The following is a 19,424-nucleotide window of genomic DNA, read 5'->3' as shown; positions in this document are numbered from 1 at the left end:
ATTTTCTTAGCTACAGATACTTGATGAGGACAACGCAACATTCCTCTGACCTAAAATTCACTCAAGGCAGCCTGAGTAAGGGTCCCCATGGGATAAGGATTCTTCAGAATGTCCTCTGACTGCCATCCTGCAAGGGCAGGAACCTCAACAGATTACTTTCCCAGGACAAATTTATACATGGCTTCAATTCCAGCTATTGTTTCCACTGGTTGAACTCCTAAAAATATTCAAGGCATGAAACTGAAGGCCAAGACTTTCTGTCCCTCAAGGACACACATGAAAAGGGAACAACGATGCAGAGCATTTGTTACTAGATCTGGTCACAGGTGTTGTTCCCTTAACTTTTGTGCTGTCTCTTCTACTGGACACTTAAGAATTTCCCAGGGACAGAGATTATGACCTAACCACAGCCCAGTACCTGGCACAACAGAAGCCTTCAGCAAAGAGTGCTAAATGATGAACAAATAAAATGAGCAAAATAAAGAAATAGATAATGGAAGAATAGGCAGATAAACAGGCAAAGAATGGACAGATTTAAAAGTGCTTAGGGCGGAGAGAAATGACAGAGCAAGGCTGAGAATGGAGGCATAATGAGGCAGAGCTGCGCATCCTGGAGTCCTTCTCTCTGACGCAGTGGTTCTCTCAGTCAAGATGTGTCTCAGTATCACAGTCCACTCTGCCTCATACCACTATTGGGGCCCAGAAAACGCTGTGGTGACTAACAGAGCGCCTTGACGTTCTCTCTGGCGTCCCTCAGCTTGTCTCTGATTTCCTGTCTCTGACAGGTGGGCAGATGCTTCATGGATGATGAGTGGAGAACAGCTGCTCACCTCAAGCACAAAGCACGTCCTTCAGCAATAGACTTTTAGTGACTTCTTCAAGTGACACCTCACTTCCTACCTTCTACCACCTACCAAAAAATGCTATTATACTATAAACCCATTAATGAATTAAACCATTAATTTAATCAGAGCAAGCATGATCCAATTATGTCCAACACTGCGTTGGTGACAAAGCCATGAACATGAGTTTTAGGGGTCATGTCATATCCTACCCATGCCATAACATAAGTTAATTTACATTAATAAATTGCTATGTTCTTGTTTCAGTCTGTCATCAGTTCATGTCAGTGAGCCTTGGCAAAGTGAAGGAAGTTATCCCCTATTCCCTAAAAACTGCCCCATCACCATCACCACCACCTCTTCTGTCCAAGAAAGCTCATGGTACAGGATAGAAGAGTACTCGTCAATACATTGAAATCAACATATGCTACCACATGGAGGGACGTTAAAGAGGTGCGGTGAGGGACAGCAGCCAGACAACGGAAGTGTTGAGTGACCCATGCCTATAGCTCCAGCTCTCAGGAGGCAGAGGCAGGACTGACAGAGTTCAAGCCCAGCATGGTAGTCACATCAAGCTCCACAAGAAGCTAGCCAGTGAGATGCTGTTGAGAAAGCAACAGACTGCCTATGCCATTAGAATGACGTTCTGAAAAGGGAGCACTAAAGGAAAGCTATCAGATGTGTGGGCGATGCGAAGGAAACTGTTTCCAGGAGGACAAGGGAGAAGCTCAGGGGATATGGAGTATTCCATATTGATACACACATCTCAAACATGTGTGTGTGCATGAGTGTGTGTGTACACGCACACACACAGAATAATGTTTCTAAATAATTTTTTATTAAATGCTAAAGACACATGCCATTCTCAGTCTCTGCTTTAGGTGTTCATGCATCATTGTTAAGTCCTCAGCAATTAATTATACTTTGTGGAAACTTCCATGGGTTATCTTGGAAAAGCATTTATTTTCTATCATTCCTTTCTCTTTATGCACAGGTCTTATCTCTCAGGCCATGAGGCATATTCATTGGAAACAGGAACAATGCAAATCTTACATCCTTTATCCACTCCAGCCGCTGCTTGACACATTAGACATGAAAAATGTTTAATAAATCTTTGCAGACTAGAGTAAGAACTCACTAGATAAAGACAGTTTTCGGTACTTCTTTGCAAAGCTGAACGCGATAAGCAGGGTTACAAGTGCACTTCTCTAGCTGTCACCAAAGGCAAGGCTTCCTGAAGCAGCTTGGGCCATCCAAGTCCACCATCCACATTTCTCGCCCACACACCCGCTAGCTGATTTGTCTCTCACCTTACAGAGGAGAGTCTGGGGCATTGGGGCCTGCCTCAAGGGGAATACTGAGGTTGTCTGAGCTGATATCTTATCCTCCATCCATTTTCCTATTCAGCTAATGAATATTTAAGTCTAGATTTAATATTTTAAGGCGAAACATATGAGAAAAATAATTTTTTCATATTAATAAAACCATGTTTCTGCTTTAAGCTCATAAAGTCTAACAATTTCTACTTATATTTGCTTTGCACCTAAAATGTTGGCCTTTACAAGTGGAATTGCATGAAGTGAAAGAGTGAAGGAAGCCATGAGCAGAGCGAAGAGGCGCTCTTCACTGGAGAGACTCTTCTGCCAGCTAAACAGACAGTGAATGTGGGGGGGGGTGAGGGAGGTTATAAACAACCACATAACAAATTTCAAAATTAAATCTGAAAAAAGGAAATTATCCAACCAATAAATTGAGCTGATGAATTGAATAGATAGTGTTCAAAGAAAGAAATCCAAGTGACCAATAGATAGTTGGAAAAAACTAAAACTGCAACCATACGCTCATACATACTCTCCTGTCAGAGGACTCTGACTCAACACATACACAGATGTTTGCGTATCTGTGTTTATTTTGAACAACTGGGAAGTACAACCAGCCTACATGTTCATCAGCAGATGAAGGGATTTTTAAAAATGTGGGACATTCACATAATGAAATTCTATTCAGTTGAAAAGAGAAATGAAATCACGACATGTAAGGGGAAATTGATGGAACTGGATTATCATTGTGCTAAGCAAAATAAGCCAGACTTAAAAGATAATGAGGAACCTAGATTCTCGAGTGCGAGCAGGTGTGCGTGCATGTGTGTGTGTGTGCGCCATGAAAGAAGGGAGAGTGTAAGAAGTAAGGAAGAAGTTGGGGATAAGGGAATAATGGAATGCATGTGATATGAAAGCAGAAGCGGGGAGGAGTTGAGGGAGGAAGGGGGCCAGCAAAGGGGACGTGGGAAGGCAACGAAGGGGGCAGGGCAGAGTATAATGCTATTCATGTGTGGAAACAGTGAAACCTATTTCCTCTGTGTGCTAACCAAAGCAGTGGCTTAGAACAAGTAAATACATAAGTAAGCCAGGGTTCGGCTTTTTCCTGCTTATCTTCAATTTAGAGAAGGACAGCAGAGACTTTAACCCTGTGTCCTCAGGTCTCACTAACTGCCACTCTTATCAACATAATTGTGTGCACTGTCACATCATTTTATGAGGTGTGCCTTTATTGATCTCCCAGAGGGTGAGCAGGCAGCTTGTCTTGAGTCATTGATTCCCTTTCCCCCTCACCCCCCCCCCCGCCCGCGTGGCTGCGGAATGACCCTTGCACATCACAGCTCTGTCTGAAATCTCCTTATTAGTTTACTGGATTTTTCTTAGCCTTCTTGGCAAACCAAAGTTCCTTCAAACAGCCAGAGAAAACATTTAAAGCACTTTTGCAGACCCACTGCCCTTCTACCCAGTTCAGGCCAAACACCTGCTCTTGGCACAAACTGCCATACCCTAGACTCTCCCTCCAGAGGTGGGCAGTCTTCCAACTTCCTGTCCTCTTTTTTAATTCCCCTCTCTCTGTTTTCCTTCTCCTCCTTCTCCTCCTACCTCCTCTCCCCCCCCCACCTTCCTTCACTAAATAAGAAAAATAATACAAGCCCAACAAAACCATGTGGGCCATGAAAGCAGTGCTATGGCTTCACCCATAAAAACCACGAGTGTCCCCAAATGGCCCATGTGTTAAGATTTGGTCCCCAGGAGGGTACCGCTTGAAAGTGGTGGGAAGTATTCTGGCCATTAGAGACATATTCTTGGTGAGGAAAGCGGGATCTCTCTTCTTCCTGCCCGCAAGGACCATGTTTGCTTGGCTGTTCCCCTTTACAAAGGACCCAGCTGACCACAGCTGCATTTTTCAGAACTGTGCTCACTAAACCCTTCTCCTTATAGCTGCTTGTCTCATTCTGCTGCAGTAGTAGAAAGCTGAATGACAATTAATAAACAAAAAAGGTTGTGAGCAACATATGAAACATATTTAAAGGTTGAGGATAAAAACACCTATTTTTAAACCTAAGTTTAAATACTTACAAGAGCTCTTAAAATTAACGAAGATGACCATGTAGGTTTGAGAAGAATGGAAGGGTTTAAAGAAGGATGCTTTGGTTTTTTTCTGCAGTTCTCTATTTGGGGGCAGTATCAGGCTGGCCGACTGTATCAGCTACCATATCAGGTAGACTGTGCCTTCCCCTAAGAGACTACATGTTACAAGCAGCACTGACTCCATTTTGAGTCCAAACCCAGAGAGAGGATGACTCTTCCAGTCACCAGCAGCATCTGTCTGGTACCCACATGGTACAAGCTAGTATCTTACTTCTAAAAGTAAAGAGTCCCAGCCTGCAAATTTATCTGAGTAAACTGGGGCCGCATCAGTGTAGGGAGGTAGTAAAGCCATATCAGCAAAACCAGGCTTGGACACTACCCAACCCATCAGATTGAGGAAAGGGTACAGTGCTTTTACCTGGACCCCTTCTTCTCATGGATCCATGGCTACCGCTCCTACTGATTTGTCATTTTGACTACTTGGTGTGTGTGTGTCAAGATGCCAACAGACAGAGAACTCCTGACTGGCTCTTTCAGGGCTTTGACTCAGTTTGGTCTCCATTGTTGACATGGATGAGCTGAATTCTGTCATTATGTCTGGTCACCATCAGGACATAGTTCCTCCTTTCACCTTTCCAGGCTCTACAGGCCCATACTTCATTTCTGCAACTAGATTTGACACCTGGGATCAACTCAACCCTGGCTCTGGCTTGTCTCTTGCTTCCAACAGACTGGTAGCAGTTTCTCATCTTAGTCCTTTACAGGCCTTGGAGGCAGTCCCATCAGCCTTCTGCTGCCTCTAGTCAGGCTCCTTGAAGCTCCTTAGTGTCTGGCTATAGCCTCTTTAACCCTTTGTAGCCACTCTGTAATATAGACAAAAAGACAGACAGATGACAGATAATTGGCAGATGATATATATAGACAGATTTACCCTGTAATGTGTTCCAACAGTTAATCCTAGCAGTTAAGATGGGGGAAAAATAGCACAAATACATTTGAGTATCTTGGCTGTGTTGGTATCAAGGATAGCTTGTAAAGCCATTATAAGGATGGCTGGTGAAGCCATTATTATTCAATAAATTCTGACATTGTGGAAAGACACAAATGTGTCCATCTATGTTTCTGATGTAGCACACTCATGACTGAGGCCTTGAGATGAGCTGGTTAATGGGTCTGTTACTGACACCCCTTTTAGAGACCAGAAAGGCCTATGAGGCAGTGGTTGCCCCAGGAATGATGCCAACTGCCACTGAACACGGGCTCTGCTAAGGAAACACCACAAGCAGCCCACCTAGAACCTACAAACCATCAGGATGTAAACTTAGCCACCCCAGAGTCTCCAAGAAAAACAGAAGCAAGCATTAATAGAGGTGAATGTATATAAACAAGAGAGGAAAGGCATTCGGATGTGAAAAGCATACATCCAATTCCACCCTGCAGCTCAAATGTATTTGTGCTATTTTGAGTCTTACTAATGCACATCATTTGAGGCTCATGACGGTTACACTGCCCTGAAAATACTCAACTGCTTTCTAGGCAGAACCTCCTCATCAACACTTTCTCTGATTTCAGTAGTGCCCTTGGTCCCAAGCACAGAATGATCCTCTTTGCTTTGCTTTCAAGGGTTAAGAACATCAACATCCCTTTGACTTGAGAAAGAATCTAATCCTGTGTTTACAGGACTAGGCAGGAAGACAGAAGTTCAGTCAGTAATATGTGCTATGTGGAAATTAAAAGGGGGGAGGTGAGACCATTGCATTGTTGGTGGTCCTGTCTTCCATCTTTAGTGAGTAGAAGATAGGAATGGTTGGATTCCAGAACACAGCCAAGAGCAGGTTTACTAAAGTGTCTGCGTGAATGGAAACCAACTCAGCCTGCTCCCACAACCATCACAGCGGGTATGTCATGGAGGCTGGTTAAAAAGATTCAGCTTGAACACTGATTCTAACAAGACACCATCAGCATGTAGAAAAGGTTCTATTCCTCAGAAAGGGGTGGATTCTCCCACATCTTAACTGCTCTGTAATGCTGTGGTGATGACTGGAGTGTTCCCAAGAGGTTGATTCCATGCAGAGTTCAAAAGTCCCAGAGAGGCAAGAAGAACAGAAATACAGATGCAGTGAGGTGAAGGGGTTCAGTCCCTGTGCCCCTAGCATGTTATTCTAGAATGTTACAACACCATATTAGTATCAATATTGCTTCAATAATTGATTTTACAATGATAAACAACACTAAGTCTTGGGTGATGGTAAATGTTACTAGATGTTATCTTGCTTAGTTATTCAAAAACTCAGTTGGGGGGGGGTTATTATCAGCCACTTGTCATAGATTCCATAAGCATTTTCTAGACGCAAAGAAGCCTAGCATGTCCCATGCTCCGAACTTCATAAACTGTCTCAGCTCTGTAACTCCAGGATTCAGGATGTGGAGACAGGAAAAGTCACAAGATCGAGGTTATCCTTGGCTATATAATGAGTTTACAGTGAGCACAGGGTCACATAAGATCCTTTCTTGAAAGAAAAACAACAACAAACTAAAACCAGAAGCAGACCACTTACCACTCACACACTCTCAGAATCCCAGGGACCTGTATACAGGAAGAACACCACACGGGGAAACACTGCCAAAAGAAGGGGGGCAGGGAACTGTCAAATAAAAACTTCAGTCCTTCCTGGAATCAGTGCAGGTGACCTTGACAGGAGAAAAGGGGAGTCAAAAAGAGGCAGGGAGTAAAGCACAGCAAAATGTCTTCTTTTTGTTGAGGCGTTACTATGGACCAGAAAGAAGATACATACTAAAAACTTCCACTGATAGGAACAAAAGTCTGTGTGTGCCGTGTATCTCTGTCTATGTGTGCATGTGTGTATGTGTGTCTGTCTGTCTGTGGGTCTGTTAGGGGGGTATATGTGGGTGTATAACTGCATGCATTCGTGTGTGTGTGTGTGTGCGTGCGTGCATGTGTGTGTGTGTGTGTGTGTGTGTGTGTGTGTGGTTAGTGGTCATTGTCAACTCCACACAAGCTAGTTTCACTTGAGAAGAGTCTCGAGAAATTTTCTAGCTCAACTGGCCTGTGGCACCCTTAGCAATGGAGAGATGACTACTATGCATTTCCACATTTGGCCTCTCTCAGCTCTCTACTGTGCATATCATGCGACTCGCTGCTCCAGGTTTCTGTCTTGACTTCCCCACAATGACCAGGCTGTAACCTGGAATTGTAATCTGAATAAAACCTTCCTACCCTAAGGCTGTTGTTTTATGGCAACCTTCCAGGCTAACCAAGTGAGAGGTCACTCAAGAATGACCTCAATCTCCTCTGAGGGCACACACCCTGGATGATTTAAAGTGCCCCGCTAAGCCCCACATCACCATATTGCCACACTGAAACCCAGGCTTCCAACACAAGAAGCTCTGGAGGACAGACTCAAACCACATCCAAACCATAGCCAACGCCATTTACTCAAGGGATTCCCTCCCTCCCTGCCCCCCTTGGAATTTACTTCCTGAAATTTTCTGTTTCACTTAGTGGAGAAAGTAACACAGAAAGCAGATGATGTGCGTGGAGAGCAGGTGGGTGGCTTAACCCCTATTTATCTAAAAAGAAAACCCAGCTCGACACTAATGACAGTCACTGGTCTTGAAGGTCGGTGAGTGAGGAGTGAGGATGCGCTGCTGTTCCCCCAACTTGGTGCCACATGAGGTCACCAGCCCCTTATTCCCTGAATTCATAGCTTATCATTTTCAAGGATCTCAAGTGTTGGCTGATGACATCACACCACAATCAAAGGCTGAAGCAGTTTGATTTCACCAGAGACTGGGTTCAAAGAAATAGAATAGAATTTCGCAGTACTATGGCCTAGTTCATTTTCAGAATTAATCTAGATTGTACCCAAAGGGGGTTTCATACAAGGTAAGAAGACAAAATAGCCCCGGAAAGAATCCTGGAGGAATCTTAAGGGCATCAGCTCTGATGTCTTCCCTGGGAAGAAGTTGAAAACCGTAGGCAAGTGTCTGAAACTCACTCTCCCATGGTCTCAGTTTCCCACTTGGATCTTTTCACATTACAGAGCACACAATTCCAAGAATAATGGAGTAGAAATGTTTGAACTCATGAACCCATTGCAGCTATGGCTGCCTGCACAAGGCCTGCACCATATCAAGCCAACAAAAGCAGTCAGCATTCCAACAGGCATCCTTAACTGGACTCAGTGGGTTACAAAAGGGGGGGGGCATGAAGATAGAAGGGAGAATGTTGGGATGATATCCAGGGAGAGGATGAGAGGATGAGGGGGAATTGGAATGGACACGATTCATGTGGCATGCACAAAATTGTCAAAGGATAAGTAAAAATAAAGCTTGAACCTGGTCTGTACTGGTATTGTCCAACAAAATATAACACAAGCTATGAACATATTTAAAATTTTCTAACACTTGGTTTAAAATGCCATATTATCTAATACCTTGTATACTAATTATTTTTTTTAAATTTCTAGTAGGCATACTAAATGAAAGTAAAATTACAAGCTGGGCATGTTGGTGCTTGCCTTTAATCTCAGCACTCTGGAGGTGTCTGTGAGTTCCAGGCCAGCATAGTCTATAGAGAGAGTTCTAGGCCAGTTGGGGCCACACAGTGAGTCTGTCTCAAAAAAGGGAGAGAAATTACAAAAGAACAAAGTACATTTTATTTAACCTAGTAAAACCAAATGTTATTTCACCACAGAGTAAACAGAGAACGTTGTGAATAGTGCATAATTAAATGAATGAATGAACGATAACTTTCCTAAATATATATATAGTCTCACTAGGTAGCCCTAGATGGTTTGTGTAGACTAGGCCGGATGGAACTCACCGAGATCCATCTGCTTCTGCTTCCTGAGTGCTGGGATTAAAGATGTGGGGCACCTGCGTATGTTATAGTACAGCATGGCTGTGTTCTGATTCACCATCAGTCAGCCCCACGTAGCTAGTGGCCCCATACTGGCTGGCAGACATCCCAAAGTCACCGTCATCTTTGACCATCCATGACAATGGTCTCTAAAGTACTGGTTACCGTATCCGTGACATCTTGTGCTCTCCCAAAGACAACAGAACACCCATGAAGCATAAGGCCAGTGAGATGGCTTAGCAGGTAAAAGTGTTTGCTGACAAGCCTGATGACCTGAGTTCAATACCACCCACATGATAGAGAGAGCAAGAACCAACCTCTGCAATTTGTTCAACTTTCACAGTATGTCACAGCAAGTGCACATACACACGCAGATGCCCTCCCACGTGTTTTTTTTTAATAAGACAATATTAAGCAAGTGAGGTACAAATACTACTGTCCTCATTTGCTTCTCCATTTCTCTTATAAAAACACTGACCAAAAGTATCATGGGGATAAAGGGGTTGTTTGATTTATGCATCCTAATCACAAGCCAGTATGGGAGGAAGTCAGGGCAGGGACTCAAACAGGAGCAGAGGTGGGAACCATGGAGGAATGTTGCTTAACTAGCTTGTTCTCTATGACTTGCTCAGCTGCTTGCTTGCTTGCTGGTTGGAGTGATAATTGTCTCTTTAAAAGCCCAGTTATGTTACATTAATTTGTTTTTGTTCTAATCCCATGTGTGGGATATGGCACTGCTTCAAATTGTCCACAGCTGTTAACTATGATTGTCTCGCGCACTAGCAGGGCCGTGATTTTGCCAGCTTGAGGATAGATGACCTTTGGAATTCTGAGAGCTTTTGAGTGGGGATAAATGCCAGAGTGCCAGAGGAAAAGAGGGGGAAACTCTGAAGAAGAAAGTTGCTTCTCCTGGTTGCTGTTGCTACGGTTTGATGAAAAAAAGTTGGAAATATCCTTTCAATGAAGATTGGACTTGCCCCAAGGAACCCAATGACCCTAATTAGCAGGAAGAAGAAAACAAAACAAAACACAACAAAAACACCTCAACATCCCCTCTTCCTACTAACCTTCTGTCTCTCCTACCTGGTGTTGGAAATGGATGTGGTTGATAAGGGCAGTAGATACAAGAACCCAAATAAAGTACCCCCCCAAAGAAAAAGATACACCAACAAGTACCACCCAGGCATGGGCCTTAGAATAAAGTAGCTGGAAAAAAATGGCTGTGGCTTGCTTTTTATTATTGCTATTATTTGTGTGTATGGGTGTTTTGGCTGCACATACATCTATGCAATAGATCATGCAGTGCCTATGGATGTCAGAGGAGGTCATCAGAACTGGATGGTCATCAGACTGCTGTGAGCTGCCATGTGGATGCTGGGAATCAAACCTGGTTCCTCTGGTAAAGCAGCCAGTGCTCTTACCTGCTGAGCCATGGGTCCAGCTCCTCAGCTAGCTTTCTTATACAGCCCAGGGATGGCACTGCCCAGAGTGGGCTGGGTTCTCGCACATCAATCATTAATCAAGAAAATGTCCCACAGGCATGCTTACGGGCCAACCGGTATTAGCAATTCATTAATTAAAGTTCCCCATTCTGAATACATCTAGATTTTATCATGCTGGTGAAACTAACAGCACAACCACTTCTCATGAGGATGAAAAGCTCCTCCTCACCCCTCCCACTCCACTGGTTCCACCACCAAGGCAAACAGCCATAGCAAAATGAATGATAAAGCAAACTGGTAATGTTTGCCATTACGCATTTGCCAAGACATGACCTAACTCAACCCTTTATTTACAGTCTCCATTCGTCCCCTGTGTTCACATCTAGCCCAGCTTATTCTCAATGGAAGGTCCTACCCACTGACCTGCCCATACTTACATGTTCCCTTTGAGAAAGTCTGTCCTCTGAACAGAAAATGAAACCATGGGAGAGTTAAACAGAGCTGAAGAAATGTATTTCTAAGCAGCTAGAAAGAGTAATGAGGAAAACGAACACGAAGGAAATAAACCAAGGTTATGTTCCAGCAGAAGAGAACAGCAGGGTAATTCGAGGCTGCGGAGTACAAGCCGGGGCGCAGCACAAATGGCCATGTCGTAAACGCTAAGCAAACTGTTCCGCTCAAACTCAGCAGCTGGACAGGTCTCCTGGGACTCTAAAGAAGGGACTATCATTTAGCTTGTTTGTTACAGTAACTACTACTGTGGAGTTTAAGGCAAAAATTCTACAGTTTAAAAAATCAAGATATGAAAAAAAATTTTAAAAATGAAAATAAAAAAAATCAAGATAAGCAGCCAGGTGCTGTGGTGCATGTCTATAATTCCAGCACTCGGGAGGCAGAGGCAGGCAGATCTCTGTGATTTCGAGCCCAGCCTGGTCTACAGTATAAGTCCAGGAGAGCCAGAGCTACACAGAGAAATCCTGTCTCGAAAGAAAGAAAGAAAGAAAGAAAGAAAGAAAGAAAGAAAGAAAGAAAGAAAGAAAGGGAGAAAGAAAGAAAGAAATCAAGTTATGCATGTTCCATATATTAGGATGAAGTAAAAGGAAATTAAGAGTCTTAAATGGGGGTGATTGTTCTGTAGCTAACCTAAAAATCGCTGGTAGAAAGCCTAATCCCTCACTAACTGGATAATAGCACAGCAGACACCGGTGTGTCCTTTGAATACAAATAAACTGCTCTTTGCCATAAGGTGCCAAGATTTGAAAATGGCAACTGTCTGGAACATGGTATCTGCAATGAGGTGCTGCACGGCAAAGCAGCTCACGTCAGGGAGTCATCTGCCGCCCCAGTTGTCCACACATTTGGGCTCAGGGATGTTCTGGACACATGTACAGTAATCCCAGCACCCCTCTGCCTCTGGCTGCTGCGGTGTCTCTGGCGGTGAGGGGAAAGCTGTGTGCCCAGATGTCCCTGGGAAATGTCTGAAATGAATGTGTGCTCATTACCTGACATGTAATAACTCAAAACAGGGGACTACATCCAAATGTGAAAAATCGCTGCATCAAAATGACTGGAGATTTTTAGGTCACGCTTTCAGGATGAAATGTGACATTACTTTTTTAACTAGCAGGTGAGGGACAATCCTTCGTGGCAAGGGGTGCAGGCACAGAAGAAATAAGACACACATGTAGGGTGGTAGAAGTCCCCTCCACTGCACAGCCGGCCAATGGGCGGTATCACATGTGTACACTTCTGTTCTTTATCTGATTTTTGGTTGTTGACACACACTCTCACTTAATTGCCCACACTGGCCAAACTGGGCTCAAATGATCTGTGTGCCTCTCCCTTCCAAACAGCTGGGGCAGGAGTGCTTGGCATGTCCGAGTGCACTCTCACAGACATGCCTGGGAGGCACATGGACATAACTGTCCCCACCTAGATGCTGCTCAGTGCCACAAGGCAGGTTATGCTTTGTATCTGCCCTTGACAATGATATGGAGAAACTGCCAGGACAGGAATGTGAGCTCACTTTTATTTTTAGCCTTTCTTAGTGGTTGCTAACATTCTCCCCAGCACTTTTCCTGGCCTAAAAGGATGTAAATAACGTCTCGGTGGGCTATTGACTGGAGATTATATTTAGCAGATGTGAAAGCCCCAGAGATCCAGGAGAGGGACTCTTCTGCAAAGGCATTGTATGAACATCCTCCCATAAACCACCCAAAGGCTCTAAGAGAATAACTTTAATGTAATCCATTTGTGTGGCTGGCACCTCCATCAGATGAGGATTTAAGATAAGGCATCCATTGTTAAAGTGAAATCAATTATTAAACAAGTAAAGCCATCAAATTAGGGGCTCGGTGGCCACCTGCAGGCAAAAGCCAAGGCTCCTTTTGAAGGGAAATGACAACTGCTGAGCACTAGAGAATGGACAGTGTATGGAAAGTGACAAGCATCAGACACTAGAGAAAGGGTAGTGTAGGATCAGGGTGACTGGTGAGTGTAAATTTTTACATCATGTACACCTACATATGCCTCTATGTGGCCATAGAAAATGTTGCCCCTTTTGCTATCGCATAGAATGAAGGTCTAGGTATAGGACTCTTCCCTGGGTTATGATGGCCAACCTAAGAAACTCATGACACTGGCTAACTTGAACACGCATCTGGTAATTATTAATGCATGCACTGCTGTGCTCTGCAAGTCTCTCTCTCTCTCACCACTGACCCAAGCTCTTGGGGGAGGAGGATAAACTCCTTTACATCCTCAACTATAATATAAGGAAATAGCCCATAGGAATCAGATGACAATATCAAACTTTGAATCTATTTCTCTCTAAACCTACAGTCCGGTATTCTATTCCTGACACACACTGTCTCCAAGAACTTCCAAACATAATCTAGACCTTCAGATCAAGTACACCATTACCCAGGACAGAAATGGATTAAGCATGTGTGTGGAGTGCACTGAATAGTGTGGAAAATACAAGCGAGGGAGCTGAGACCCAAGCCTGCCTTACTTCCTACCAAGGAAGAGGAAAACATCTGGAATGAGCAAATGAACCTGTCCTGTTCAGACCAGACGTGATGATGAATTGCGCTGGTACTGTGGGCCTCGGGAACTAGTTGGTTCTGCCAGAAATGAACAGGCTGCTCTGCAATAGTTTGCTGTGAAGGGAAGGGATTAGACCACCTCATTGCCTGTTTCCAGCTCTTACACTCTGACAGCAGAGCTGCTGGGATCTTCAGTGTCCTCCCCCACTTCTTTAAGACTTGGGGCAGGGACTTACAGGAGATGTGACAAAAGAACTAAGTCCACAGAGGAGCCCATTTAAAAATCAAAACCAAAAAGAACACCTTACCGGCTGGAAGAGGGTGGGAAGATGGAAGGGTTGGGTAAAGAAATTGGAATAGACCTGCAAGAGCATTTTCAGTAGGACTTGTAGCCATCCAGGTCCTGTATTTAATCTTATCAAAGGCATAGGCATGGTGCTTGTTGCCTGCCTGCTCCTGTTGCTAATCTTTTACAAAGCCAAATTCAGAAATTCAGTGAGAGGGAAGATGCTGTTCCCTCTAGAGAAGATAGATGCTGAAGTCCCCAGAAAGCAGCTCCCTTTCTGACCTCACTCCCTGCTGCCCGCGCACCTGTGTACACATGCCTGCTTCACCTTCCTGTTTACCTGTGTCCACTGCCTGCACATGTAGACTCCAGGCTGGAAATGGGTTGAGAGCGCTGACACAGTGTGCTTTGCACTCATCCCTAGACCTTGGGCTCTATCCAAAGGATACCTGTCCTGCTCAGTGCGCCATCTCCAGATCCCTCAAGTGTCTGGCATGCAGAAGGCGTTCAGTGTATATCCAGGCACTCATGTTACAGCCTGTCACAGTCAACTGGTCTTTGGATTCCCATTATCTGGTAAATAAGAGATCACTGAAGAAGAGAAGAACTGACCATGGTACAAGAGGAACCCCAGAGTAAGATGGAAACCCGAGGTACAGTGGCCAAAAATAATGATCCCAGAACAGCTGGGTATTTGGCACCTGATCTCAAAGGAGCTATGAGCTGTCAGACCTGCTACTTTGCACAGAATGAGAAGCCGTGGGCTTCTTTGAAAAATCACACGTCACTAATATTTTATGGGAGTGCACGGGATTTTCAGATTCTGTGTCCAGGTTTCCACACCAACCTCCCTCTTTCCCATCCACGATTTATGTGTTCTTAAAAAGACCCATGTTGCAAAGTCCCACATTTTTATCTTCTCACCTTCAGAAACTCCTAAACCTTTTCCTCTAACCCTCTCTGCTCTGAGCCCTGCTCCCCACTGTCGCTCACACCACAGCCCACGGAGAAGCCCCTGACTGAGATGTTCTCACCATCACACACTTGAACTGTGCAGTCCTCAGCAATGCATCCTCCCCAGAATTCCCCTTTTCCAGCTACCGCTCCATTTGCTTCTCCCTCCATTTTCGGCAAAATTCACAGCAAAAGGGTGCGTGGACAGTCTGTTTTCAACCCGCCTTCCTATCCTCTCCTGCTCCCCACTAGCAGATGCTTCTCCCTCTGGTTACACAATAGCTGCTCTTTCAAGGTCATCAGTGACCTGCACAGTCAAGCATCAATGCCCAGATTCTTTCTGGAGCTCTTGGCGGCATTCCTGACTCCCTGGCCTTCTGCACATCCTGTTCCAATCCCTTTCTGTTGCCTGAAGAAAATACTGGAATGCTCACACCACCTTTAGGTGCCTCTGGTATCAGTTATATAATTTTTGGAACCCAGTGAAAAATGAGATAGTGTACAGCCTTGAGCAAAACAATCAAGACCTGAACCTTAAAAACCACAGGACATTGGAGCAGGACTCTTCAGGAGGAGGCCCTGTGCGTCCTGGGAAGCACTCTGAAATTTATACCTCCCCCTGTGAACTCAGGCTCATAAGCCAATCTCTACTGAACACCCCACTAGGCTCTCAAGTGGGCATTCCAGGTGCAATGTGATCAAAGCTGAATCTCTCATTCTCCCTTCCCACCAAAAGAACCAGAGTTCTGCACTCTCCCCATCAGAGGGTATTTCTTCACAAAGCCTGCATCCTGGACACTATTTCGGAAAACACACACTTCCTTCATTCTGTTGGTACCTAGGCTATCCCTCTGACTGTTCCCTAAGGCCCCTTGAACTCCCCACCTTGTAGTCTTGTTTTGTCTGGTGACCCCTTCAGGAAAGGAGTCTGCTCAAAATGAATGTGGCAGCGTCCTGACACTGTCCAAGCTTAACAAACACTAGTTAAAATGATTTTCTTCTCCCTCACATTGCCCAATGGTGGAAATGTAAAGGTCGTTTATTTTTATATGTCTACTGTCTCAAAACAGACAAAACCACACACTTGACAAAGGACCTCAGCTCCAAACCCTCACTTTGAACCCTCTTCATCAAAGATCTGCCCAGACTCCTTTCAAGGAGTCCTGAAATGCCAGACAGGAGGGCATCATTTTAGAGGTCCTCCTCCAGTTTTGCATTATCTAATTGTCTAGGTCACCTATCATGTGCCATAGCCAAAAAACATCCGGTGTGCCTGGTCATGGTCCCTAAGCAGATTATACCACAAAGGTACCTAAGGTGATGGGTTGGAGACACTGGATTTAAAATCCCACCCAGGCCCTGCCAGCGTGTATATGAGAATGAGTGCATCAGTGCTGCAGCTTCCCCATGCAATGGAACCCCGGGCTAATCTGTCCGGAGTGTGAACCCGAGCGCTTGGGAAACACTCTCAGGGACTCCCCTTAGGTCTCTGTATAAGACAATACACTCCAGAGATGTAAGCAGCCAGCCCAAGGAGGCAAGAAGTTCCCTACAGGGACCAAACTGTGCCCACCACAACTGGGAACAGAGCAGAAAAGTGCTGTTTGGTCCTTTCCAGCATCCGCATCGCCACGTAGGAGCGCACAGAACCGCAACCGCGCGCGTGCACGCATACACACGCACACTCGCGTGCGCGCCACACATACAAACACACATGGATACACGCAGGCGCGCGCACACACGAACACACACGGACACATGCACACGCACTCTCGCATGCACGATTGTGCCAGGGGCCAGAGTTTTCTCTCTCCGTCCGCTCGCCGACCCCTTGACCCCTTGGCCTCGTGGGAGGCCTTACAGCCGGGCAGGTGCAAGGTTGTCTGGCCAGGGGGCATCAGGGCGTGGCGTCCGGAATCCCGCAGCCCCAGGCGCCTGGGGGAGGGGACAGGACGAAGGGCGGAGCAGTCTCCCAGCCGCGGGCACCGCCCCCGCCCCGGCGGCCCCCTCTCCCTGCTCACCCACGGACGCGCCGATCCTCGCCCTCCGCGGCAACGACATCTTAAAAGCCTGGCTCAGGCCTGGGCCATTCAGCATCGCGCGGCTGGCAGGCTGGGCTGCCGGAGGCCAGCGGCTGGGATTACGTGCGGGGTAGAGCGCCAGGGCCAAAGGGCCAGGGCCATGGGCAAGCGGGCCGAGGGCTGAGCGAGCGCCCGCAGCCCCGAGGCTGCACCGACCGCGCCTCCCGCACCGCAGCGGTCAATGCGGCGGCGCCCGGAACGCCGCGGCGGCCTCGCTGGCCCGGCAGCGCGGGGGCGGGGGCCCGCCCGAGGCTACGCCACCCGTCCGAGTCCTGGCAGGCGGCGCGGGAGGCGCGGGCAGAGCTGCAGGGCTGGGTGCGGGCTCCGGGAGGGGATGGGCGCACCTGGGCAGCTCTGGGGCTCAGCCAGTTCCTTATCTCCCTGCCTGTCCCTTGCGCTGAGCAGCGAAGGGTCCTCCGTTAGCAGCTTCTGTCCTTTTGCATCCAACCCGATGGGGTCTGCTTGGGTCCTTCCAGCAATAGGAATTTCCAGCCTGGGACCTGAAACTCAGGGAAGTGCTGGGTCTGCGGCTCCTGTCCTCCACAGCATGTCACAGTCGGGAGACCTCCAGAAAGCTGTAAGGGGCACCTACCACACACACCCACGCCCACGACACACGCACCTTCTACATTGCAAACAAATCCATTGAGAGGTAAGGGATGGCTGGCCCAAGATCACTCTGCCTGCTTTTGTTTGTCTTCTCCCTTCACTTAATGTTTAAACTGAGCCCTTCTGAACACAGTTCCATGGGGGTGGGGGGGGGGGGGTGGGGGGGGGAGTAGTGAAGAAGCCAGCTAAATCTTTACTGTGTCTGATGAAATCTTGACTCTAGACTAAAAGCAAAAAAAGAAAAAAGAAACCAGCCAACCTGATTCTGCTCCTACACTTGCAGAAGCGATCATTACCTTTTCTCTTACGTAAAGCGAAGGAGTCTCTGACCTAGGGGGACTACAGAGAAATGAACTATAGAAGTTAAGAAGGCCATTGGTTCCACACAACTCGGTAGCCAGTGTTGGCTGCAGCTTCAGGAGTCTGACCACGAGGGGTGTATTTTAGGCATATTTAGCACAGCTCAATTTGGTGAAAACTGTTCTGGTGATAACTGAATTTCGCGTGCACAACAAAGCATGCATGACTCTCCCGAAGGAACAAAGTCAGCTAAAAACGGATCAGATGTAACTACATCGAAACTCTGTAAAGTCCGTAAAGGTAGGTTCTATAGATTGAGAAAAATAAGTTGTAGATGAGGGTCTGGGGGAGGGCCTCAGTGAGTCTCCCAGCTGCCGAGGGTGCTCTCAAAATTTAGGCTGATCATTGCACTGAAGCTGTGAAAAACATTATATATATATGATTTTATATATGTATATGATTATATATATATATATATAATCATCCCCAAACAGAAAACAAAGACCATAACTAGATGAGAATAAAAAGAACAGATAATGGCTATTTTTAATTGTTCTTTTATTCCATGGAATCAGAGCATAAAATTGGTTCATTGCTCCTGCCATCGCAGGTATCTTCCAGTAACCAAACTGGCCAATAGCTCTGGAGAAGTACGGTGGTGGGGCCGGGGCGGTAGCATAGAAGGGGAGGAGTCTTACTGTAGCAGAGCCCGGGTTAGCCTGGAGCTCACTGTGTAGCCCAAGATGACTTAAAACTGGTGGTAATCCTCCAGCCTCAGCTTCCCATGTGTAGGGATCACAGGTGGTTCACTTGCCACACCCAGGATAGACTGTCAAGGGCCAAGAGGATTCGAACATATCCCCATGGTAAATTCCCCTTACTGCCTTTTACAACGCTGGAAAGATGAGATTGGCTTTAGCCACAGAATCCAGACCTCAGTCCCATCATCAGATGCTAAAACGAAACAAAGGCGCACAAGACAAAAACTGAGTGATGAGCAGTATTTCTTAAGCGTTGAATCCAAGTGCAATATTAATCACACATAACCGGTATTGACTTTGAGCAGAAACCCTTTTGTCCTTGCCAGAGGTAGTCTGGGTAGAAGCATGGAAGATTTACCAGCAAAAGGAAGGAAAGGCAGACACAAAATCCAAAACAATGGGAGAGGCTAGGAGATGTGTTTTATCTCTTCATGAATGAAAGCAGAACTTTCAAGATAACTGCTTCAATTAATTGGCCGTGACTGCAAGTTTTCCCAAGCCAGGAACAGAGCAGCCCATGGGGAGAGCAGTGAGGCCTCAGGAGAGCACCATCACCGAAGCTGACTGAGCCACTAGCTCTAGCACCATTTCTTTTCAAAATATTTATGTGTGTGACTTTTACAAACATACATATGCAAAATTTTTAAAAGAACAGGGAGTGTATAGAGCACATTAAAATTTAGACACAGACAAATTTCAGTCTAACATCCCTACACAGGCCTGTAACCCATCCTGATTCTTTCTCTCTTGCTTCCTATCCACAGACCTGCTCCTTCCTCACCTTTATCCTCTTTCTCTTCTCCCTGTTAT

At 45.9% G+C, this 19,424-nt stretch overlaps 1 protein-coding gene across 3 annotated transcripts in view; it reads right to left on the bottom strand.

Annotated features, from left to right (window-relative positions):
• The window catches only part of Atp8a2 (ATPase phospholipid transporting 8A2), a 512,095-nt gene extending 494,510 nt beyond the window's left edge, over positions 1-17,585 (bottom strand). The window contains exon 1 of one of the 3 annotated variants that reach the window (XM_060391096.1): positions 17,567-17,585. Coding sequence is in view for 1 of the 3 variants with exons in the window: in XM_060391093.1 (XP_060247076.1) it covers positions 16,885-16,960 (76 nt within the window). In the remaining 2 variants the exon portion in view is untranslated. Of the gene's footprint in view, positions 1-16,884; positions 17,204-17,288; positions 17,308-17,566 lie in introns of those variants that run through there. The other 2 variants (XM_060391095.1, XM_060391093.1) reach the window with 2 other exon arrangements.
• Between the last annotated feature and the right edge of the window lie 1,839 nt (positions 17,586-19,424).

Source organism: Meriones unguiculatus, chromosome 9 (assembly GCF_030254825.1).
Source record: "Meriones unguiculatus strain TT.TT164.6M chromosome 9, Bangor_MerUng_6.1, whole genome shotgun sequence".
In the NCBI taxonomy this organism is placed as follows: Eukaryota; Metazoa; Chordata; class Mammalia; order Rodentia; family Muridae; genus Meriones; species Meriones unguiculatus.
This window is presented reverse-complemented; position numbering and strand designations above follow the sequence as displayed.